This window comes from Chanodichthys erythropterus, chromosome 16, assembly GCF_024489055.1.
Source record: "Chanodichthys erythropterus isolate Z2021 chromosome 16, ASM2448905v1, whole genome shotgun sequence".
NCBI classification, from domain to species: Eukaryota; Metazoa; Chordata; class Actinopteri; order Cypriniformes; family Xenocyprididae; genus Chanodichthys; species Chanodichthys erythropterus.
This window is the reverse complement of record NC_090236.1, coordinates 20,268,293-20,292,279: the sequence shown is the minus strand read 5'-3', so window position 1 is coordinate 20,292,279 and position 23,987 is coordinate 20,268,293. Positions and strand designations below refer to the sequence as shown.

At 40.6% G+C, this 23,987-nt stretch overlaps 1 protein-coding gene across 4 annotated transcripts; it reads left to right on the top strand.

Moving 5' to 3' along the window:
* Positions 1 to 137: 137 nt before the first annotated feature.
* LOC137003529 (tyrosine-protein kinase JAK1-like) lies at positions 138 to 23,987 on the top strand. 4 transcript variants are annotated; one of them, XM_067363723.1, is made up of 24 exons: positions 138 to 276; positions 512 to 691; positions 776 to 899; positions 2,926 to 3,058; positions 3,150 to 3,301; positions 3,507 to 3,846; positions 3,968 to 4,168; positions 4,252 to 4,409; positions 6,714 to 6,828; positions 9,018 to 9,213; positions 14,660 to 14,766; positions 15,288 to 15,431; positions 15,510 to 15,597; positions 15,715 to 15,842; positions 16,210 to 16,345; positions 18,342 to 18,493; positions 18,645 to 18,795; positions 19,056 to 19,150; positions 19,806 to 19,989; positions 20,184 to 20,308; positions 22,028 to 22,200; positions 22,663 to 22,780; positions 23,182 to 23,292; positions 23,392 to 23,987. In XM_067363723.1, exons 2-24 carry the CDS (start codon positions 568 to 570, stop codon positions 23,497 to 23,499), a joined length of 3,363 nt encoding a protein of 1,120 aa, XP_067219824.1. In that variant the 5' UTR covers positions 138 to 276; positions 512 to 567; the 3' UTR covers positions 23,500 to 23,987. The 4 variants fall into 4 exon arrangements, with proteins under 4 accessions (XP_067219824.1, XP_067219822.1, XP_067219823.1 ...); XM_067363721.1 differs by having other exon boundaries at positions 18,645 to 18,804; XM_067363722.1 differs by having other exon boundaries at positions 205 to 281; positions 18,645 to 18,804.

Below are 23,987 nucleotides of genomic sequence, written 5' to 3'. Positions count from 1 at the left end.
GCATTTCTTAGTTACACCGTGCAACCACAAAGAGTTTTCACTGGAAATGACGTAAAGACTTTGCCTTAAAGGGTCGGTATAGACCAAACCATGAGCAGAGTTACAGTGACAAAAACTCTATTGAATTTAGGGTTAAATAAAGATGACGTCAAGTGAGGGAAACGTCAAGCAGCCAATCAGGATCAGCTCGAGTGTCACGTAGTTTATCAGAAACTCCTCATCAGTTTCTTCGGAAGCCAATCTCGCTCGGAATCAGATGATCTTTCGCATTGAACGGTAAGGTAAAATAATTTTACATGATTTACATCATTTATAAGTTAATTTGACTTCGAATGACATTCAGAAAATAAGAGAGAAGTGTGGTAACGTTAGTTGTGAATTGAGCGTTTTCTCACACTTTCAGTTTTTATTAAACTGCCTTCAGTGACTCCAGGTGTTCGTATTTCAAAGAGGATATGTTGTTGTATGATGACAGAATATTCGTTTGACTGAAGCGTTCTGTAATTTATAGGAAATTGTTGGAATGGAAAACGCCCAGCACTATATAGTGCTGAGAAGTAGTCAATCATGGCCTCAGTGATATTACAAGGGCTCGAGATCCATTTTTACCTGCCAGAGACACACCAGATCATTCATCTCTCGGGAACTTTCACAGCAGAGGAACTGTGTTTTGAAGTTGCCAAGAAGTTGGGTAAGTTTTTCTGCTATTGCACAAGATTAATATTGTATTATGACAGAAAAACAAGACAAAAGGATTGTTGTCTCATCATTACAGGTATATCTCCTCTGTGTAGCAGTTTGTTTGCCCTGTATGATGAATTTAGCAGGGTCTGGTATCCACCCAATTACTCCTTCAATATTGATGAGACGACAAGACTGAAGCTTTTCTATCGCATGAGGTATTCCTGTTATTAGTCTTTTCGCATCCATTTTTCCTTCCCAGTTTGGTACAGCAGCGTTTCCCATAGGATTTTGTTAGACTACAGTGGGGGGTGGACCTCTGTCCCACTAGGATTGAAAAACAAATGCACTGTAAACTAAATGTAAATGTAAAATAAATATTTCAGTAATAAATATTTGGTAACACTTTAGTATAGGTAACACATAAAAACTATTAACTGTGACTTTTCCCTCAATAAACTTCTAATTTACTGCTTATTAATAGTTAGTAAGGTAGTTGTTAAAGGGATAGTTCACCCAAAAATGAAAATTCAGTTTTTCCGAATCTGTATTAATTTCTTTGTTCTGCTGAAACACAAAGAAAGATATTTTGGAGAAAGTTTGTAACCAGGCTGCTTTGAGGCACAGTTGACTTCCATAGTAGGAAAAAATACTATGGAAGTCACTGATGCCTCAGAACTGTTCAGTTTCTCACATTCTTCAAAATATCTTTCTTTGTGTTCAACAGATCAAAGAAATTTGTACAGGTTTGGAACAACCTGAGGGTTAGTAAATGATGACAGAATTTTTATTTTTGGATGAACTATCCCTTTAAATTTAGGTATTGGGTAGGATTAAGAATGTAGAATAAGGCATTAATATGTGCTTAATAAGTACTAATAAATATCCAGTATTCTAGTAATATGTATGCTAATAAACAATTAGTTAAAAGACCCTAAAATAAAGTGTTAACAAATATTTCAGTACAGTACATATATTATTTGACTTTACATTACAGTAATGACAATATTGATGTTTTATGTCAAAAATTTGACTTTCCATCTAATAATAATATGACACAGAAAGACCTAATTTTGACTTTTTCTCATAATTTCAACATTTTAATCTCATAATTATGATTTAGTATGCCATAATTATGACACCACAATTTCGACTTTTTAATCTCATAATTTACATATTATCTCAAGTCTCAATTTATTTATAAAGCACAATTAAAAACAACTGCAGTTGACAAATGTGCTGTAAAATGATGTAAAGGACTTACAAAAACAAGTATACAAACCAATCAAACATCAGAAAACAAACAACATCACAAGTCATGGGCCTTAGTGAAAAAATAATTTTTTAACTTTGATTTGAAAATATGTAATGTTGGTGCAGTTCTAATATGGATCTTTCACGCGTTGCAAAGTTTAGGTCCGGCTATGTCGAAAGCTCGATCACCCCTAGATTTTAATTTAGGAACAGTTAACAGACTCTGGTTGGCAGACCTAAGAGTTCTTTCTGGACGATATATTCACACAACAGATCTGAGAGGTAAAGGGGAGCGAGGCCATTTAAACATTTAAAAACAAGCAAAAGCACTTTAAAATGAAATCTAAAGCGTACTGGTAGCCAATGTAAAGACATTAACACAGAAGCAATATGTTCGTATTTATGAACACCGGTTAAAAATTGTGCAGCTGCATTTTGGAACATTTGTAATCTAGATATTAAAGAACTGTTTATTCCCAAAAACAGGGAATTACAATAATCAATTCTAGAAGAAATAAAAGCATGAATTGCAATTTCAAAGTGCTTAAAAAAAAGGAAGGTCTTTACTTTAGCCAACATTCTTAATTGGTAAAAACTTGATTTGACAACTAAATTTATTTGCCCATCGATAAAGACGCCCAAGGTTTTTACACCTGATTTAACTGAAGAGGATAAAACACCAGAATTTCCATGAGAAATGATTGGGACTTCAGAAGAGCCAAACACAATGATCTCTGTTTTACTCCTATTTAGATTAAAAAATTCAATGTCATGTCATGATTATGACTAGAATGTCATAATTTACAACTTTTTTTTATCTCATAGTATCTCATGTCATATTTTAATGTCATATTTATGACATTTATTATAAAATAATGCATGTGCTGTGTTCCCAAATGCTATGACAGGCCGTCAGAGTCTAGGCAATTAATGGGAAACAGTGAATAGATATTTTAACTTTTACATATTTACATTTAATCACCTTTGCAGGTTTTATTTTACAAACTGGCATGGGAACAGCAAGACTTCTCCCCCAGTGTGCAGATACTCTCTCAAACGAGGGACAGGGTCTACGGGCACAGCTGTGCTGGATGTAGCTTCACTAACGTACCTCTACGCACAGGTACAGTGACAAGAACATTGGACAATGTTAAAGGACATGTTGTTCAAGAAAGTTGCAGCTGCTCATTTCTATGTGTATTTATGTTTGGCAGAGTCAGAGTGACTTTCAGAGCTGTCTGGCACCGCTGCGTAGCGCTCGTGATGAGAGTGACATCCAGCAGATAGAAAATGAGTGTTTGGGTATGGCTGTGATGGCCATCTCCCATGATGCCATTGAAAAAAATCTTCCTGTCAGTGAATTTGAGTAAGAACTTCTTTTTTCTGAAAATATATTTTGAAATATATTTCAAAAATATAATTGCATAATTGCATGATCTGTGTTTTCCCTGAGAAATTTCAACACCATGTGATCTAAGAAGCAACGTTACCATCACTCAGTCATTATGTTGCGCCATTATATAACTATTAAAGTCCCTGTAACTTTCATTGCTATGCTTTATCTTTGTCAGTTACAAGAATTACATCCCCTGGGTCCTACGCCAGGCCATACGTCACAGGAACATTCTCACACGTTTACGCATCTCCAACGTCTTTAAAGTGTTCCTTGAGGAATTCACCAGAAATACTGTGCAAGGCAACAAGATCAGCACGCATGACCTGAAGGTCAAGTATATGTCCACTTTAGAAACTCTAACGAAACACTTTGGCCAGGAGGTGTTTGAACCCTCTTCCCTTATCATACATGAGAATGAGCAAATGCTCACAGACTCCAGCTGTGCTGCTGATGTTAACTACAAGATCCTGGTGTCTGGCACCTCTGGCATTCACTGGCATAAAGTCCCCTCTGCGGTAAGAAGGCTGTAGTACAAATAATATCCACATATTAATAAACTGTATTCATAATATATCCATTAAATAGTAATAATATATCTATTTTGACCGTTTCTAATGTCAAATATTTGTTTCCAAGACCTTTTCAGATCTGTGTACCAACCAGGAGAGACATGAATCAAAGAGAGACAGTAAGAAACAAAAGAAGCCTAAGAGTAAAGAAGCATCATATGATCCAGTAGAGGATAGGTGGACACACTTTTCAGACTTTAATGAGATAACACATCTTGTCATCAAATTCAAAGTGGTTACCATCCACAAACAGGACAATAAAAGCATGGTGAGGCTCACTGTGAGATCTGTAATCTGTCAATTTTGGTTCATTTTAGTATAACCTTGTTTTATTTTCTTGATTTTCTATAGGAGCTGACATTGGCATCCCATGAGGAGGCGCTGTCCTTTGCCAGTCTTATAGATGGATATTTTAGGCTCACAGTAGATGCACATCATTTCCTCTGCAGGGATGTGGCTCCTGTCTCATTGGAAATTAACCTACGAGAGGGCTGCCATGGTCCAATCAAGTTAGTACCTACATTCACTCATCCTGTTTAAAGGAATATTACACTAAAAAAATAACTCATGTTGCTTCAAATCTTCCAAAACTGCCTTTCTTCTGTAAAACACAAAAAGAAATGTTTTAAAGTAAACAGTAAAGTGACAGTAAGTACATTTGTAATGTTCCAAAAGCTTTGTTTCATATAAATGCTTTTATTTTTAACTAAGAACCATGCAAAATGTATCACCGTTTCCTCAAAAATATTATGCAGCTGTTACAATAGTACACTATCAGAGACGAGGAAGGCAGGATATGTAACAATAATGTAGTTTAATCTCATAGAGTCAGGATACATAGTAATACATGTAACATCAAACAATACCGGACGCTGGACTAAACACAGGGAGGAACTTAAATACACAAACTAATGACAAACAGCTGAGGGTGTAATCAATGTCCATGGTGAATGATGAGTGGCGGGAACAAAACAAAGGATCACGTGACAGTCAAAGACAACCTAGACGAGACAGTAGATGTAACAGCAGCACAACCTTGATAATATTAAGAAATGTTTCTTGAGTGCCAAATCATCATATTAGAATGATTTCTGAAGGATCATGTGACACTGAAGACTGAAATGATGCTGAAAATTCACAGAAAAAAAAAAAAAAAAACCTTTTTAAACATTTTAATTTTTAAATATTTTAAAATTAAGTTATTTTGTAATAATAATAAAAGTAGTAATATGTTGTAATAATATTTCACAATATTACTTTTTGTACTGTATTTTTTTTTTTTTTTAGCATAAGAGACTTTCAAAAACATTAAAAAATATTACTGACCTCACACTTCAATGGTAGTGTAATAATTAAACTTTAATTCATCCCATGATTCACATAACATTCTGTACACCTTATTCACAGCAGCGCCATCTTTGACAGGACTAAAAGCGAGGCTGTGCGGGATAGACATGCATCTCTTCAGTGGGTTTTCCTTTTATTGAATGTGTTTTTGGATTGACAAAACACTGCAAAAATATCCTTCCAAGAAATTTCAATAAAGAAAAAACTTCAGTCAGTATGAACTGTGGAAATTTATATCTGATCAAGGAGCTTTATACAGCTTTTTACAGCAGATGCCATTAAAAACACAGTAAGTCTATCCCTCACAGCCTCACTTTCATACCTGCCATGGTGCTGCTCTGAATTAGGTCTATAGTTCTAATTAAAGGGTTACCCTCATGTCATTCCAAACCTGTAAGTCCTCCGTTCAGCTTCGGAACACAGTTTAAGATATTTTAGATTTAGTCTGAGAGCTTTCTGTCCCTCCATTGAAAATGTATGTATGGTGCACTGTCCATGTCCAGAAAGGTAATAAAAACATCATCAAAGTAGTCCATGTGACATCAGTGGGTTAGTTAGAAGTTTTTGAAGCATCGAAAATACATTTTGGTCCAAAAATAACAAAAACTACGACTTTATTCAGCATTGCTTCTCTTCCGGGTCTGTTGTATATCCGCTTTCACTCCACAGTGACGCTGCTTCTTCTTCCACTTTCCTGTTTTACGGCGGTTGGCATCCAGCTTATTGGTGCATTACCGCCCCCTTTTGCTCTGGACAGTGACGCTGATGACGTGTTATGTAGTGCACCCGAGCTTCATTTACAGTCTGAGGGAGACGCAGGCTGTATTCAAGCTATTCTACATTGTTTGTATTTTGGTATTGCTATATTTTTTTAAATGGTGCGTAGGTTGGCATGTAGCGGATGTCCTAATCGTGTCACTGTCTGGAGCAGAAGGGGGCGGTAATGCACCAATAATCTGGATGCAAACCGCTATAAAACAGGGAAGAAGAAGAAGAAGCAGCGTCACTGTGGAGTGAAAGCGGATATACAACAGACCCGGAAGAGAAGACAATGCTGAATAAAGTCGTAGTTTTTGTTATTTCTGGACCAAAATGTATTTTCGATGCTTCAAAAACTTCTAACTAACCCACTGATGTCACATGGACTACTTTGATGATGTTTTTATTACCTTTCTGGACATGGACAGTGCACCGTACCTACATTTTCAATGGAGGGACAGAAAGCTCTCAGACTAAATCTAAAATATCTTAAACTGTGTTCTGAAGATGAACAGAGGTCTTACGGGTTTGGAACGACATGAGGGTGAGTCATTAATGACATCATTTTAATTTTGGGTGAACTAACCCTTTAAATTGCTCAGTATGCTTTATCAGCATCTACATTGTCTAATGTAACCAATAACCAAATGATAGACAATAATGTCTTTGGACAGCTGATGTAATGGTATCTCTTTTGTATTCCTCAGTAATGAATATGCCAGCCATAAACTCAAGCAGGAAGGTTATGAAGAGGGCATGTACCTGCTGCGCTGGAGCACTCATGACTACGATCAAATTTTCCTGACTGTCATATGCAATGAGGTATACACTAGGGTTGTGATGGTGAGAACATTTTCTCACCGGTTAATCGACACTTGACAACACTGGTAAAACCGGTTTCATCGAGAGGGGGTGGGGTGGATGACATTGTAGTTTTTCCTTCTTTTGTACCTTGCCTTTGAGAGGGGGCAGGGGTGGATGACATTGTCATCAATTCCTTGAATTAACTGAAAAAAGCTTGCTCTGTTTTCAGTTAATTCCTTGAATTAACTGAAAATGCTCACTCTGCTCCACACATACCATTATGAATGCTGGTTTGGCCATGCGCATTTTACTTTCCCATTAGCGCCAATTCGGGGGCATGTACATGGCAATATTCAGTTACGGTCAAAGCACCACCTGTTGGCAGCAGGAAGTGTGGCACTTTGAAATGACTTTGCCATAATTCTCCTGTATTTAGTCGCTTGCATGCATGTTGCCAATTGTTCACTGTTTTCCTAAGGCCAACGGGTGGCGGTGAGCCTGGGTGCAAGGGCACTTTCATCGCTGCTTGCGGCTTTAATTCTTCTTCTTCTTCTCCAAAATGATTCGTATTTTTCCTCAAACTTTGCACACGCATCAGAAGTGGTGAAAATGTACATCTGTTATGGGTTAATTTGGCGGGGCAAAATGGCTCGATACCGGCACCTATACATTTTCAATGCACCTTGTGCTACGTTTCACGTACAAGTATGAAACTCCCTTAAATAGGTGCTTTTACATTTAGCTTTGAAACCAAATCTACCGCCATCGTCTTGTCAGTCAGCTCCTCACTCTGATGAAAAATCAAATCTGACTCCTGCTGCTGATTTGTGCTGCAACTCTCATTCGGATCATGCTGCATTGAGCAGACACATTCAGTCTTTAAAGCATTAGTCCACTTTCAAATAAAATTTTCCTGATAATTTACTCACCCCCGTGTCATCCAAGATGTTCATGTCTTTCTTTCTTCAGTCGAAAAAGAAATTAAGGTTTTTGATGAAAACAATCCAGGATTATTCTCCTTATAGTGGACTTCAATGTCAAAATGTCAAATGTCAAAATTACAGTTTCAGTGCAGCTTCAAAGGGCTTTAAACGAGGAATAAGGGTTTTATCTAGCGAAACGATTGGTCATTTTTGAAAAAAAATTAAATGTATATGTTTTATATGAACAAATGATCGCCTTTGTAAGTGCTTCCGCTCTACATATTCTTCAAAAAGTTTACGCTGTATGTCCTACGCCTTCTCTATTCTACTTACAGAAAAAATTGAACTGGCGCTGCGTTCATTCCGTAAGTAGAATAGGGAAGGCGTAGGACATACAGCGTAAACTTTTTGAAGAATACGGAAAGCGGAAACACTTACAAAGGCGATCATTTGTTTATATAAAACATATACATTTACATTTTTTTCAAAAATGACAGATCGTTTCCCTAGATAAGACCCTTATTCCTTGTTTAAAGCCCTTTGAAGCTGCACTGAAACTGTAATTTTGACCTTCAACCGTTTGGAGGCCATTGAAGTCCACTATAAGGAGAATAATCCTGGAATGTTTTCAACAAAAACCTTAATTTCTTTTCGACTGACGAAAGAAAGACATGAACATCTTGGATGACATAGGGGTGAGGAAATTATCAAGTGAACTAATCCTTTAATAGTAGTTTCTGTTCTCTAACTGAATTAAATGATTTTACTACTATAAAAAATCTAAACGATGGTGGGGGCGGTGCCGTGGCGGGCAAGGGATGTAACCGGTAACACCAGTGACACAGACTATTGCAGCAAACTTAGTATACACAGTTACTGTACATGCTACTGGTGAAAAAGGAGCTTTCAATAAAAGTTGAGTCTCAAGAAAATATACAATAAAGGCCAATTCACACTGCACCAACAAATGGCTGCATTGGGTTTTGTCAGATCAGTGTCTTACCCCTGTCGGTGTCTGTTGGCATCTGTCAGAGCTTGTTTTCGCTGACTGAACATGCTGAATTGGCGTTTGTCTGTCTTGGAATGACGTACTGTAATCTGGTGACTGTTGCCATTAGTCTGTGTCTGTCAGTGCAGTGTGAATTGGCCTTTAAAGAACATATGTTATATGAAAATATAACAATAATCTGTTGAACTTTAAGGGGAACTGTCACAATTTTTCCATGTTTCTCTCAGAATAACTAAATCAATCAAATCTTCAATCAATCAAAAATTTTCTTCTAGAGGGATTGTCATGGCGGCATCACCAAATCCTTCAAGAACTTCCAGATTGAAGTGAGCGCACAGGGTTACCTCCTGACTGGGACAGATATTGTGAAACCCACTCTGAGAGAGCTGACGGACCACCTGTCTTGCCAGTGTCTCACAACAGACCACACCAGCTTAAAACTTAAGCGTTGCTGCCCACCCCAACCAAGAGGTACTGGAGCTTCCTTCCAAAAGTGATATTTTGAGAAGAATTCAGAAGTTCTGCAGAAGTCAGAGATTTATAATGTTTGTCTTTCTTAATGAAATAATTTACAGAGTACCTATTACTCGTTTTTTACATTTTTAACTTTCTTTAGTGAGTAATATTGATGTTAGAGAAGGAAAAGGTTCTGCAAAGTTACAAAGTCCATTTCAAAGGGAGTTATTCTCTATATCAGTAAGCACTGTTCCCTTTCAGTCGGTCACGTTCGACGTACGTCAGTAGTGACCGACGAATTGGGATATCGCTTAGAGAGCCCTATCATCTTCGTGTAAACTAAAACAAGCCAATGGAATTGGCGTGCGATATTTGCATAATGCGCACCTCCCCCGACAGGTGTATATAAATAGGAAGCAGATGCAATCGCACTCTGTCTTTCGCTTCGGAGCCATTCACTGGTGTCCTGTTCAGAAGATTCCTTTCTTCGTTTGTTTTATTCTAAAACATTGCCTCAGAAGAGGATTTACAGCGAGCTTTCAGTGCTGGTGAAACGGCACGTTCAGCGAGGTCGCGAGTCTCCGAGGAGCTGAGCTATAAGCTCGAAAACTGCTGTTTTCACAGCAACACAAAGAGTGTGTGCGTGTGTAGCGATTTGGGCCGGTTCCTCGGTGTGTCAGGGAGTGGTGTACCTGACACATCGCGTCGCTCCCTGGGTGCTTCAGCACGAGTGAGTTGACTTCCCCTTCTAAAAGAGCTTTACAGACGAACTCTGACAGTATGTCATTTCGTCTGTGCGTTAATGGGTGCGGTCGTTCCCTGGTCCCTGCTGATGGGCACAATCGTTGCATCTCGTGTTTGGGCATTCTGCACGCTGAAGCAGCTTTTGTGGATGGTTCATGTTCCCATTGCGGGAACATGACTATCGCGATGCTGAGGTCGAGACTCTCCTTCCTGAAGTCTCAGGAAGTGGGGGTCCCCTCTCCTGTGCCGCGTACGACCGTTTTTTCCGGCCCCGGGAACCGGAATGACGGTACGGCGCTGTATAGGAAGGGTGACCTGAGGATTACGGTCAGGGCTTCTTACGGAAACGCTCCTCGGGCCCCTGCCGCCTCATCAGCACCGCAACCCATCGTGCCTCCGTTGGTTTCCGCTGGGCCCTCTAAGGACTGTCCAGCCATTACCTTTGGTGTGCCGGCGGCGGATCGGATGTCGATCGCTGCATCGGAAGGTGAGCCTGAGTCCTCGGGGGAGGATTCGGACGCGCTGCCGCCCGGGACGGTAGCGTTGCCCGAGTCGGATCCCGAGCTCACGGCTTTTGTGGCGGCTGTCCATCTACCGCCGCTGGCTCTCCGGAGTCCAGCGGTACCCACTTTGCCACAAAAAGAGCAGTTTCCTCAAACTCCAGGTCACAACAAGGGGTGTCTGCCAGTGTGCCAGGCTCCGCCTCGCCGCTGACAGCTCCCTCCCCATTCGCCAGCAGGCGGCAGTGTGGTGGCGCAGACCGCGTCCCGTGCGCTGTCTCCCATGCACACTGCTGCCTCGCAGAGTCCGACCCCACTCCGGACCGCCCCCAAGCCGCCCGAGTCGGGTCCCTCTCTGCCTTGCTGCCCCACCCCCGGTGCGTCTGTGGTGCCTTTGGTCCCGCTGGCTCAGTGTCTGGAAGCGTGGATCACGCTCCCCAGCCTGTCCAGTTGGCTCATTCGTACTATCAGACTCGGCTATGCGATTCAGTTCGCCCGGCGTCCCCCGGTCTTCAGGGCTGTCCACTTCACTCCGGTGTCGTTGGACAGTGCACCTGTTCTCCGGGTGGAGATTGCTGTCCTCCTGGCGAAGGATACAATCAAGCCGGTCCCTCCAGCCGATATGAAGTCGGGGTTCTACAGCCCCTACTTCATTGTACCGAAAAAGGGCGGTGGGCTACGGCCAATCCTGGACCGTCCCCAGGATTGGTTTGCAGCAATAGACCTGAAGGACGCGTGCTTTCATGTCTCGATTCTGCCTCGACACAGACCCTTCCTAGGTCGGTCTGCGTTCGAGGGTCGGGCATGTCAGTACAAAGTCCTACCCGACATGGTTGTAGCTCCCAGCCGGTTGGGTCTTCAGGTCAACTGGGACAAGAGCAAACTCGCCCCCGGGTAGAGGATCTCTTGTCTCGGTCTCGAGCTAGACTCGGTCGCACGGACTGCGCGTCTCACCGAGGTGCGCGTCCAGTCGGTGTTGCTCGCTCAAGTGCAGGACAGCGGCTCCACTGAAAGATTTTCAGAGGCTCCTGGGGCATATGGCATCTGCAGCCGCGGTAACGCCGCTCGGATTGCTTCATATGAGACCGCTTCAACACTGGCTCCGCGGCCGGGTCCCGAGATGGGCGTGGCAGTGCGGCACGCTCCGTGTCCCCGTGACACCGAGCTGCCGTCGCACCCTTGTCCGGTGGTTGGACCCTTCGTTCCTGTGGGCCGGAGTACCCCTCGAACGAGTGTCCAGGGATGCTGTGGTCTCCACAGATGTCTCTGCCACGGGATGGGGGGCCACGTACAACGGGCATGCAGTGACAGGTCTTTGGACGGGGCCTCAGCTGCATTGGCATACCAATTGCCTCGAGTTGCTAGCGGTTCGTCTTGCGCTGGCCCGCTTCAAGAAGCTGTTGTCAGGCAAGCACGTTCTAGTCCGCTCACAAAGCACTGCGGCCGTTGCGTACACCAACCGTCAAGGTGGTCTACGCTTCCGTCGCATGTCGCAACTCGCCCGCCATCTCTTGTTGTGGAGTCAGAAGGATCTGAGGTCCCTTCGGGCCACTCGTGTCTCAGGTGTGCTCAACCGTGCAGCCGACGAGCTGTCACGGCAGCATCTACTTGCGGGCGAGTGGCGGCTCCACCCCCAGGCGGTCCAGCTGATTTGGCAGCGTTTCGGCGAGGCCCAGGTAGTCCTGTTTGCCTCCCCGGAAACTGCCCTCTGCCAGTGGTTTTATTCCCTGACCGGCGGCACGCTCGGCACGGATGCCCTGGCACACAGCTGGCCCCCGGGTCTGCGCAAACATGCGTTTCCCCCAGTGAGCCTTCTCGCACAACTCATGTGCAAGGTCAGGGAGGACGGGGATCAGGTTCTGTTAGTGGCTCCGTACTGGCCCACTCGGACCTGGTTCTCAGACCTCATTCTCCTCGCGACAGCACCTCCCTGGCCGATTCCTCTGAGGAAGGACCCCCTGACTCAGAGACGGGGCACCCTGTGGCACCCGCATCCCGATCTGTGGAACCTCCACGTGTGGTCCCTGGACGGGATGCGGAGGTTCTGAGTGATCTCCCGCAAGCGGTCGTAGACACCATCACTTCCGCTAGAGCTCCTTCCACTAGGAATCTCTATGCGTTGAAGTGGAACCTGTTCGTCGAATGGTGCGCCTCTTGCCGAGAGGACCCCCGATCATGTTCGGTCGGATCCGTGCTTTCCTTTCTGCAAGATGGGTTGGAGCAAAGGCTGTCTCCCTCCACCCTCAAGGTGTATGTTGCCGCTATTGCCGCACATCACCATGCAGTTGAGGGTAAGTCCCTGGGGAAACACGATCTGATCGTCAGATTCCTGAGGGGGGCCAGGAGACTGAATCCTCCTCGCCCTTCCTCCGTACCCTCTTGGGATTTGACCCTGGTTCTCACAGCTCTCCGGGGTCATCCCTTCGAACCTTTGCAATCAGTCGACCTGAAACTAATGTCTCTTAAGACGGTTCTTCTGGTTGCATTGGCTTCCCTGAAGAGGGTAGGGGATCTGCATGCATTTTCGGTCGACGAAACGTGCCTAGAATTCGGGCCCGGTGATTCTCACGTCATCCTGAGACCCCGGCCTGGATACGTGCCCAAGGTTCCTACCACTCCCTTCAGAGATCAGGTAGTGAACCTGCAAGCGCTGCCCTCGGAGGAGGCAGACCCAGCCCTAGCTTTGCTCTGTCCCGTCCGCGCTCTGCGCGTTTACGTGGACAGAACGCGAAGCTTCAGGACCTCAGATCAGCTCTTCATCTGTTACGGAGGCCAGCAGAAGGGAAAGGCTGTCTCCAAGCAGAGGATGGCCCACTGGATAGTGGATGCCATCGCCTTGGCGTACGAATCCCAGGGCGTGCCTTGCCCGCTCGGGTTGAGAGCCCACTCCACCAGAGGGGTGGCCTCTTCCTGGGCCCTGGCTCATGGCGCCTCGCTGACAGATATCTGTAGAGCTGCGGGCTGGGCGACACCAAACACGTTCGCTAGGTTTTATAGCCTACGTGTAGAGCCGGTATCCTCACGTGTACTCGCATCCACTAGTCGGTAGACGTGTTGTACCCACTCTAAGTGTCGGCTTGCAATGCCATTCCCGCCACTGGCCAGATACGTGCATACTTTCACTCCAGTCGTGTTCCCCGCTTGGCGAACCCTGTTGAGTTCCTCCGCCTTCCCCTTCGGCTCGGACATTGCGGAGTGTCTGATGCCAGGCCTACATCCGTCGCTGACGCTGTCTGTTGGCTGGGGCCCATATGTCATGACCCCTCTACGTGAGCAGTCCCATATGTGTATTTTCCACGGTTTAAAACTCCCTACGGGCCGAGTCCGTGTCTTTCCCTTAGCAGAGCCAGCTCTGCTGTCACCTGTCAGATGAGTCTCCCCCTACCAGGTGGAGCCATCCCAGGGACTCCATATGCGTACTGCCCCCCGGGCCAGTCCATGTGTGTATTCCCACGTAAACTCCTCCCCCATTGGGTAGGTAGTGGTCTCCGCAGCGTCCCTTACGGGTTCGCTTCCCCAGTGTGTCTAGTTTACTTAGTGGGTAGTGGTTAGACAGCAGTAGACTCTCTCGGTGTAAGCTCGCCCCCTTCACCGCCAGCCGGTGCTATGGGCGGCTGAGCTTGCGCTGGGCACTGGAAGGGGTTTCGTAACTGTGTCGCTTTAGTTGGGATCCCAATTCGTCGGTCACTACTGACGTACGTCGAACGTGACCGACTGAAAGGGAACGTCTCGGTTACGTATGTAACCCTCGTTCCCTGAAGGAGGGAACGGAGACGTACGTCCCGTCGCCACAGTTTCTGTACCCTCGCTGTAGCGCGGACACCAGTTGTCTCCTCAGCGAAAAACAGAGTGCGATTGCATCTGCTTGCTATTTATATACACCTGTCGGGGGCGGTGCGCATTATGCAAATATCGCACGCCAATTCCATTGGCTTGTTTTAGTTTACACGAAGATGATAGGGCTCTCTAAGCGATATCCCAATTCGTCGGTCACTACTGACGTACGTCTCCGTTCCCTCCTTCAGGGAACGAGGGTTACATACGTAACCGAGACGTTTCTGAATTCCCTGAAACACATTGATTGTAGTCTTGAGTTTTCTTCTGAAAATGAATCAAATGTCAAAATCAGAAGTAACTGTTTTTAACAGGGTGACTAAAATCATGCTGTCTTAAAAGATGGCAGAAACATGAATAATCTTCAATTTGCTGCTTCACAGAGCAATCTAACCTCGTCTTGATGACCAGAAAAGATTCAGCATCATCACACTCTTCCTATAATCATCCTACGATCTTCCATAAGATCCTCAGAGAGGAAATTACCCAGGTTGGACATCAAAAACTTTTCTTATGTGCATGATATAAATAAAGTTAAATCCGTTTACTAGAAAACAAACACATTTTCTTATAGTGAGAAGTTATTTCTTGTGTCCTGCTGCAAGATCTGACCAAAGTGGGCAGCTGTGGCAGCCATTATGTTGCACTGTTAAAGAAAAAAAGCAGCAAAACATCAATTTTCTTGGGGAAAAAAATAAATAAATAAAAAAATTGTCTAAAATAATAAGACATGAGTTAAGCATAAATCTAAGCCATGTTAGTGAGATTTATGTTTAAAATCAGAAAAAATAAATTTAAAATGTATTCTCTGAAAGCAAGTTTTATGGTCTTGCTTTACAGTACATGTCAATTTAATCAAGAAAAATACTGATTAAGAAAGTTTTGCAGTCTTGAAGCTGGATAGACCAGGTTTAGGTTGGATTTTCCAGCAGAGACAACTAGATAAAATTGATCTGGAGCATAGAAATGGAAAGAATGGTCCGTCTTATGAAGCTGATGCTTGTAAAACAGGAGAAACACCTGGGTCAAGGCACTCACACAAACATCTATGCTGGGAAGCTGAAGTTGAGAAATGAGGATGATGAGGATTTTCCAGGCCATGAGGTGGTGGATGTGGTTCTGAAAATTCTGGGAGCAGGACATAATTACATTTCTGTAAGTAGCAACCCATCTTTTGATACACAAGTAAATAACGAGTCATTGCTTTGACAAATACTGCTCTACTTCTCTTAGGCCTTCCTGGACACAGTCAGTGTAATGCAAAAGATATCCCATAAACACATGGCTCTGATGTATGGCATATGCATGCACAGCATGGACAGTAAGTAGCTCCACTTGACAAAAATGCAAAAATACGTATTTGTATTTTTAAAGTTAAAGGAATAGGTCAGCCTTTTACTGCAGATGATCTCATGTCTCATTGCTGTTGTTCTGCCAGTCATTATGGTGGAGGAGTTTGTTCAGCACGGCCCTCTGGATCTGTTCATGAGAAACCATCGCTCTGATCTCACGCCCTCCTGGAAGTTCCAAGTTGCGGAGCAGCTTTCCAGTGTCCTGAGTTATTTGGTACATTATTTAAGTTTGAACTTGACCTTGTTTCACTTGTTTACATTCTGTGAAATATTTAAAAGTTATGGGTGATTCTAATTGTATATCTACGGTGCACACATAATAAATATATATAGAAAATTGATTTTTTTTTTTTTTTTTTTACATTTTTAGTTCCCAGTCAGTATTATTTACATATTATTTTGTATTAGCTTTATATTTTCAGTTTTCATTTCTTTCAAAGAAACAATAATGCAAGATTAGGCCACACTGTTTATAAATAAATTTTAGCCTTTTATTTACACTTTTTTCTTTATTGCAATCACTGGACAGTTTATCCACCTAGACATTTTACTTTAAGACTGTCTTATTTTCTCTCTTTCAGGAGGATAATAAGCTTGTCCACGGCTATGTCTGCGCTAAAAACATCCTGTTGAAGCTGGATGGTCTGGAAGGACAGGGTGGTCCTTTCATTAAACTGAGTGATCCTGGATTGTCCATTTCTGTGCTCAGCCGAAGGGGTAACAAATGCTCATACACGCTTATCCATAGAGGCTCTGTATAACTGTTACACCAAACAAGTGTCGGTGACAATTTATTTTTCAGTTTCAATAATACTGAAATGCTGCTTGGTGTGACAAAATCACATCCACTCAGAACATATTTAATGTTAATAAACATAATAAACAAAGTGTTCAGGTTTTTTTTTCTAATGCTCTCCAAGACTGCATCTATTATATAAAAATACAATAAAAACAGTAATATACTGAAATTTTATTACATTTTAAAATAGCTTTTCTATTTTAATGTATTAAAATGTAACATTATTCCTGTGATGATAAAGCTGAATTTTCAGCATCATTAAAATTTTCACACTTTTTGTGGGAAACATGATTTTTTTCAGGATTCCCTGATGAATAGAAAGTTTGAAAGAAAAGCATTTATTTGAAATCATTTTTACTGTCACTCAATCAATTCAATGGGTCCTTGCTGAATAAAAGTTTTAATTTCTTTAAAGAAACCCCAAACCTACTGACCCCCAACTTTTGAATGGTAGTGTGCCTACAGAAAAAGAAACAGAAAAGGTCATTTTTGTCACATGACAGAAAAAGAAACCAAGCAAGCAACAGTGTTAAAGTGTTTATAAGAACAATATGGTAGCAATATATTTACACATCTGAATATATTTTGACTTGTCAACTTCACTATGTTTTGTAATGTCATTGTAGTGAGGGAAAGGTAAATCTGTGTATTAGTGTTGACTAAGTGTCATTGACAGTTTCTGACAGAGCCCATAGGCTTTATGCCAAACATCACATGAACAAACAGAAAAACAAGTCTCATTGCATCCGCTTGTCTGAGAAAGTGTTAACAGCAGAACAAACTGACAGCAATATCTAGAGTTTTAAAGGGTTAGTTCACCCAAAAATTTAAAAATTGTCATCAATTACTCACCCTCATGTCATTCCAAACCCATAAGACTTTCCTTTATGTTTGAAGCACAAATTAAAATACTTTAAATGAAATCTAAGAGTTTTCTGTCCCTCAGTTGACAATCTATGCAACTACCACTTTGATGCTTCAAAAAGTTAAGAGATTGTTAAACTAATACATACCAATTGAGCGGATTAGTCCAAATTTTCTGAAGACATGATTGCTTTATATGATGAATAACTTTAATTTAGGCTTTTATTCACATATAAACATTAAAAAAAAACAGAAGATCAAGCAGGCTTTCTTGACATGTGAGAACCAATTAGCTTAATTTTAGTGTTATGCAGTTTATTTGAGCTTCCACACACACGAATGAGGTTCATTTCTTGTGGGTTACGCAACAAGTTTGAGCTTTCACAAGAATCGATGAGGTTCATTTCTCGTGTGTTAGGAAGCATGTTTGAGCTTCTGCAGGAACCAATACGGTTCATTCTCATGTGTTACGCAGCAAATTTGAACTTTCACAAGAATCAAGAATCGATGAGGTTCATTTCTTGAGTGTTACACAGCAAATTTGAGCTTCTGCAAGAACCATTGAGGTTTGTTCTTGCATGTCAGTCAAGTACAGTTGAGCTTTTGTTTATGTTCGGTGATCAATATTTATATGTGAATAAAAGCTTTATTTCAATCTGTTCATCATATAAAGCGATCACGTCTCTTCAGAAAATTTGGACTAAACCGCTGATTCGTATGGATTCTTTTTTTGAACTTTCTGAAGCATCAAATCAGTAGTTGTGTAGACCATCAATGGAGGGACAGAAATTTCTCAGGTTTCATTAAAAATATCTTTTGTGTTTCAAAGATGAATGAAAGTCTTATGGGTTTGGTTCGTCGTGAGGGCGAGTAAATGATAAGTTTTTCATTTTTGGGTGAACTAACCCTTTAAGGTTATCTGCTAGCTTAGCTAGTTCTTTTTATCGTTGATGTTTTATTCAATTTAAATATCTAAATGTTGGTGAGAAGAAAAATAAAAAAAACTTCTAAATATCAAATTTGTTTGTTGTGCATTGTGCCTGTGAACAGAGTGTATTGAAAGGATCCCCTGGATCGCTCCAGAGTGTGTTAATAACCCCAAAGCATTAAGCGTTGCAGCAGACAAGTGGGGGTTTGGGACCACGCTGTGGGAGATCTGCTACAATGGCGAGGTCCCCCTGTCTGAAAAGAAACTCTCAGAGGTACTTGACTCTTCCTTGATGACATATATAATTTGTTTCTACATTTAGACTTGACCAAAGCAGCCGTTGTTTTATTGTAATTGAAAACCATGTATTGTCATTTGCTTCTTAAACCATGTTTTTAATCTAACATCTGTGTATACATAAATAGAAAGAGCGATTCTACGAGGTGTGCGGTACTCTGGTCACTCCCAGCATCAGTGAACTGGCTGATCTGATCTCCCAGTGCATGAACTATGACCCCCGGAAGAGACCGTTTTTCAGAGCCATAGTGAGAGAGCTGGGCCGCATCAAAGAGCAACGTGAGCAGGGTAGCTGTCACATAATATCATACTATGACTAAGACAGTTTTTTAAGAAAAAAAAAATGTTGTCATCAAGTGCATCAAAAGATTTAATATTTCAGCCCAAAACCAAAAAAAAAAAAAAAAAAAACTATAGTCTTGACCCTCCTTAAAAAATTTTATTTAAAAGGTGGTATTATTTAAATTTTAAAATACGATTGGAAGTATACATCATGGTAGTATATGTCATATTGAATTTAATGTTTTTTTTATTTACAGAACTTCCCATTATATCAGGGGAAATTCCTCCACAGGAGACTGATCCTGCAGATTTCAAGAGGAGATTCCTCAAAAAAATCAGAAAACTTGGAGAGGTACTGGACTTAGTTAAAAAAAAAAAAAAAAAAAAAAAACAATGTACAGGATTCTAGAACACATTTTAATTCCGTGTTATTTTAGTATTCATATAATATAGTATAGTATTTATTATTTTGAATTCACTTTTATTTTTATATATATTTTTTTTATTTTAATCTTAGTTTAAGTTTTTGTAATTTTGTTATGTGTTTGTCATTTGTTTTTTAACAATTCTATTTAGCTTTAATTGATTTTTAATTTTAATACTTCAACTTATTTCAGTTTATTGCTAAGACAATATTTTTAATGTTTGTCAAAATAATTTTCATTATCTAATATTTATATTTTATTTTATTTCAGCTTTATTTCAATTCACATATATTTTTTTAATAGTTTTAGTTAACATTGTTGTTCCTAATCATTACCACTATTTAATGAAATTTCAAATTAGTATAATATGGAAGTTATAGATTTTTTTTTATATAGGAATGCTATATAAATTCCTTTTAGAAATTTGAACAAGGGATTCTAATTGGAAATCTGGACCAAGTTAAACCAATTTCACACTTGATCTATTCACCATGAGATCCCTCTTAAATCGCATAATCCCTTTGGATTAATGTGTCCTTGATTCATTAGCTGTTTATATTGTTCTTTATAAATCTTGTCCAGGGTAACTTTGGGATGGTGGAACTTTGTATGTATGATCCTAATGGAGATCAGACGGGTGAGCTGGTGGCTGTCAAATCTCTGAAAACAGAGAATGAGAGCAGCAACCTGAGGAGAGAGATCAACACCATCAGAAACCTCTTCCATGAAAATATCGTCAAATACAAAGGCATCTGCAATGAAGAAGGCAAGTCGTAAACACATCTTCACACACAAGTCTCTGTTTAGTGTTTACACACAGTATTCACATTTGTATTTATTCTTCATGGCTTACACCTTCATGAATAAGATTATATACCTCAGTTACAAAAGATCATATAGTCCAGTTATATATATATTGACTGTATTACTTATTGCTTGCATTGAATGTGTGTCACTCAGGAGGAATGAACATCAAGCTCATTATGGAGTATTTGCCCGCTGGCAGTCTGAAAGAATACCTGCCCCGTAACAAATCCAACACTGAACAAAAGAGACTGCTGCTTTATGCTCTTCAGATATGTCAGGTAATATAGGCAACAGTGTTGGGGAAAGTGGGGTCATAAACTGCGTTGTTTTATTGTTTTATAATGTTTTCTGGGATGCGCTTATAATGTTAGTATGCTTTTTACATAAAAAATTGTCATAATTTAGAAATAAAAGGCATTTTTGCTACCTTGATTTTTGCCCCCTAATGCCAAGGTTACACTACAGGATTTTAAACCCGATTTAAGACCGGTTTGCCAGTTAATGAGCTCGCCGACAGGTCAGGCTGTGATGGGGGGAAAATCAGCGAGTGATCGGCGCTCGCCAATCTTGATGTGTAAACTACTCGACGACGCATCATGCTAAATATCTGGCTCGACTCGATATCCTGTGGTGTCACGTATCGCGACGCAACAGCCAATGAAATATACACTGATGTTTTTGAAGGGTGTGTCTGCTGTGCAACTTCAGTGTAAACGCCCACTGCTGTAATTGGTTAACATCTTTCCATTTGAAATAGCCAACTTATTACTCTCTCTTTTAGCACGTTTTGATTATTACAGCTCTCAAGGTTAACTAATCGTGAAAAGTGCTACATTACATTTAGATCTATGGCATTATATGTAGGTTGTGGCATGAAAGGTTGCAGTGATGAACATTGTAGCCGATCACAGACATGTTGTTGAGCGCATGAAAGCAGTGATCTCGTCATTGCAACTCAATTTCTGTACACTAAAAAATGCTTTCATTGTCACTAACAGCGCAAACGCGATATAACTAAGAGATTCATCATTGAATCATTACATATCAAAACAGGCCTTAGAACAGTAGGAGTAACTCAGTTACTTACATGTTGTTGCATTACTGTCGGTTCCATATCGTAAAAGTCTGTTTGCAAAGCCTGCGCCGAAATGTGATTGATTTACCAAAGAATACTAAGTTAAATGGCAGTGGGCAGGGCTAATGGTGCAATGATGAAGCAGGTATTTATTTCTTCTGTGGAGGCGGTGTTTCACTTATCTTTGTCATAGATAGGCACATTCCAGGATTAGTCATTCACTGGGTCTGGTGTCAATTAAAGCTTTTATTGGACTAACAAGGAAGTTTTCGGTTCTAAAACTTGCAGGATATTCTTATAGTACAATGACCTCTTATATATCAAAATCTCAAAGAAAATTTGATTTCTCAGTTCATGACCCCTTTAAGTAATGCCTTTAAAATATTGTGTACTAAGTATATATATATAAGTAACTGAAATATTTGTGTAAATTTATAAAGTAATGCTTTACTCATTACATAAAAAAAAAAAAAAAAATCTGATTACATACCGTTTTTGTTTGTTTGTTTATGTTTGTGTGTGTGTTTTAATACACTAAACAAGCTTTCAGATGCCACTTAGTTTGATATTTTGGATCCAATGCAATTACATTCAGACATATTTAATTGTGACTTAAGTGTCCAAATATGCCACACATCAGCAGCGATCACTCTGTTACTGTACATCTGTCAAGTGATCTGTCACACTGCTGACTAGAAAGATGGTAGTTTAAATATTGTGTACTGTTAAATTTCCCTAGTTGAATATACAGGATTCTTACTGGAATTTTTATAAATATATTTGGAAATGTTTTTATAGAATTCATAGAACATAGATTTTGATTTAGCTTTTAATTTAAAATTTTCAGTTTTTATTGTAATTTTAGTTTACAGGTGTACAGTATAGATACCGTTGGTTTGACTGTTTCTTGTGTGTTCATCAGGGAATGGAATACCTGGGATCTCAGAACTACATCCACAGGGATCTAGCAGCGAGGAACATCTTAGTGGAGAATGAATCACTTGTGAAGATCGGGGATTTTGGTCTGACAAAGAGCATCAAAGAAGATAAGGATTATTACAAAGTGACAGAAGAACAGGACAGTCCTGTGTACTGGTAAAGCAGCACCCATTTCTGCTTAGATTGGAAATATTTTAATCATCATGTAAATCGCAAATTTTAAATTTGTTGAATATTATATAACCGTATTATTTTATATAAAGGTGAAATGTTTTCTGAAGAGTTCTCAGATTAGCCAGTGATTTATACAGTGCCATTCAAAAGTTTGGTGTCATTAAGTTTTTTTTGTATTATTATTTATGCTAATGCTCACCAAGGCTGCATTTATTTGATCAAAAATACAGTAACAAAAAACATATAACATATTTCAAAATGTAATTCGTTCCTGTGATGGCAAAGCTGAATTTTCAGCATCATCACTTCAGTCTTCAGTGTCACATGATCTTTCAGAAATCATTCTAGGATGGCGATTTGCTGCTCAAGAACCATGATTTCAACTTGATTCAGATATCAATTCCACAGGTGTTACCTTACACTAATTGTCCTCTGTCTGTGCAGGTATGCTCCAGAGTGTCTGATTAATCGGAAGTTCTACAAGGCATCTGATGTTTGGTCATTTGGGGTCACCCTCTATGAAATAATGACCTACTGTGACCGTGAGTGCAGCCCTCCACAGGTGAGCCGCCCCTGGCCATTACAAACCTGATATTAACTTCCCTGAATACTTCAGGTAACGCAGTGGCTGTTATTATATGTTGCCAAAGTCCCTTTCAAGGAAAGTCTGTTCGCTTATTGTCCATATTTGCAATTCCTCTGGGCAGATAAACTGTCCCATGAATGTTTTTTCTTATGCTCAAATAGCATTAAAAAACATATTTTTGCTAGACCAGCCAATGTGCATGTGCAGTCCTAAGTGCACGTCTCAGAGTGACATAATGACTTTTTGCGTTTGGCTTTTTTATTTAGAAGGCGGGACTTATTCCGCAATGCTGCACTTTCTCCCATTCATAGTAATATGTGTGCACCGTCTTTGTATATCTACAGTCTTTGATGTTGCTAAAAATATGTCTCCGATAGGTTTTCCTGAAGATGATTGGTCGGTCTCAAGGGCAGATGACTATGGCCAGACTGGTAGATGCTCTTGAGAAAGGCTGGAGGATGCCACGCCCAGATTCATGCCCAGAAATGGTTAGATACTTATTTGGTGCATTTGTGCACAAAATGTACAGATATTATATTATACTGTATTATGGCTAGATTCTCCAATATATTTCTCTGTGGCTGCAGGTGTACGCTCAGATGGTTAAATGCTGGAGTCAAGCCCCAGAAAACAGAGTGGACTTCAGCAGCCTGATTGAAGAGTTTACGTTTCTCCTCTCTAGAGAACAAATCTAACTTCCTTTCATCACATCAGTTTCACCTACAGAATTCAGATTCATTTCGTATTTTTCTATACCTTCTATTATGCATTAACTATTATGCATGTTACTTTTTCCATAAATCATTGCTAGTTAATCACCTACCTCCAAAACACTCTTTTTAAACAGTGTATTCGTATTGGTTAACACAACATAGCCAACCTACACATAGCACTTAACCTAAATTTATTTTTGAAAGGTAAAATGCAGAAGTGCCTTAATATCACAGGAGACATATTTGTTGTATTTTACTGGAATATCTAAGACACAGACAGACAGATAGATAGATAGACAGACAGATAGGTAGAATGGGGAGTGGATGAATACTGTCCTACTTATTTCATTTTACCATTTTTATTTTTTTTAAATAAAGTGTTACTGGGTGTTAAATGTGTCCTATAGACATTCAGTATATTGTACTGTAAATCCAGTAAAATATGCTAAAATAAATATATCTAAAATATG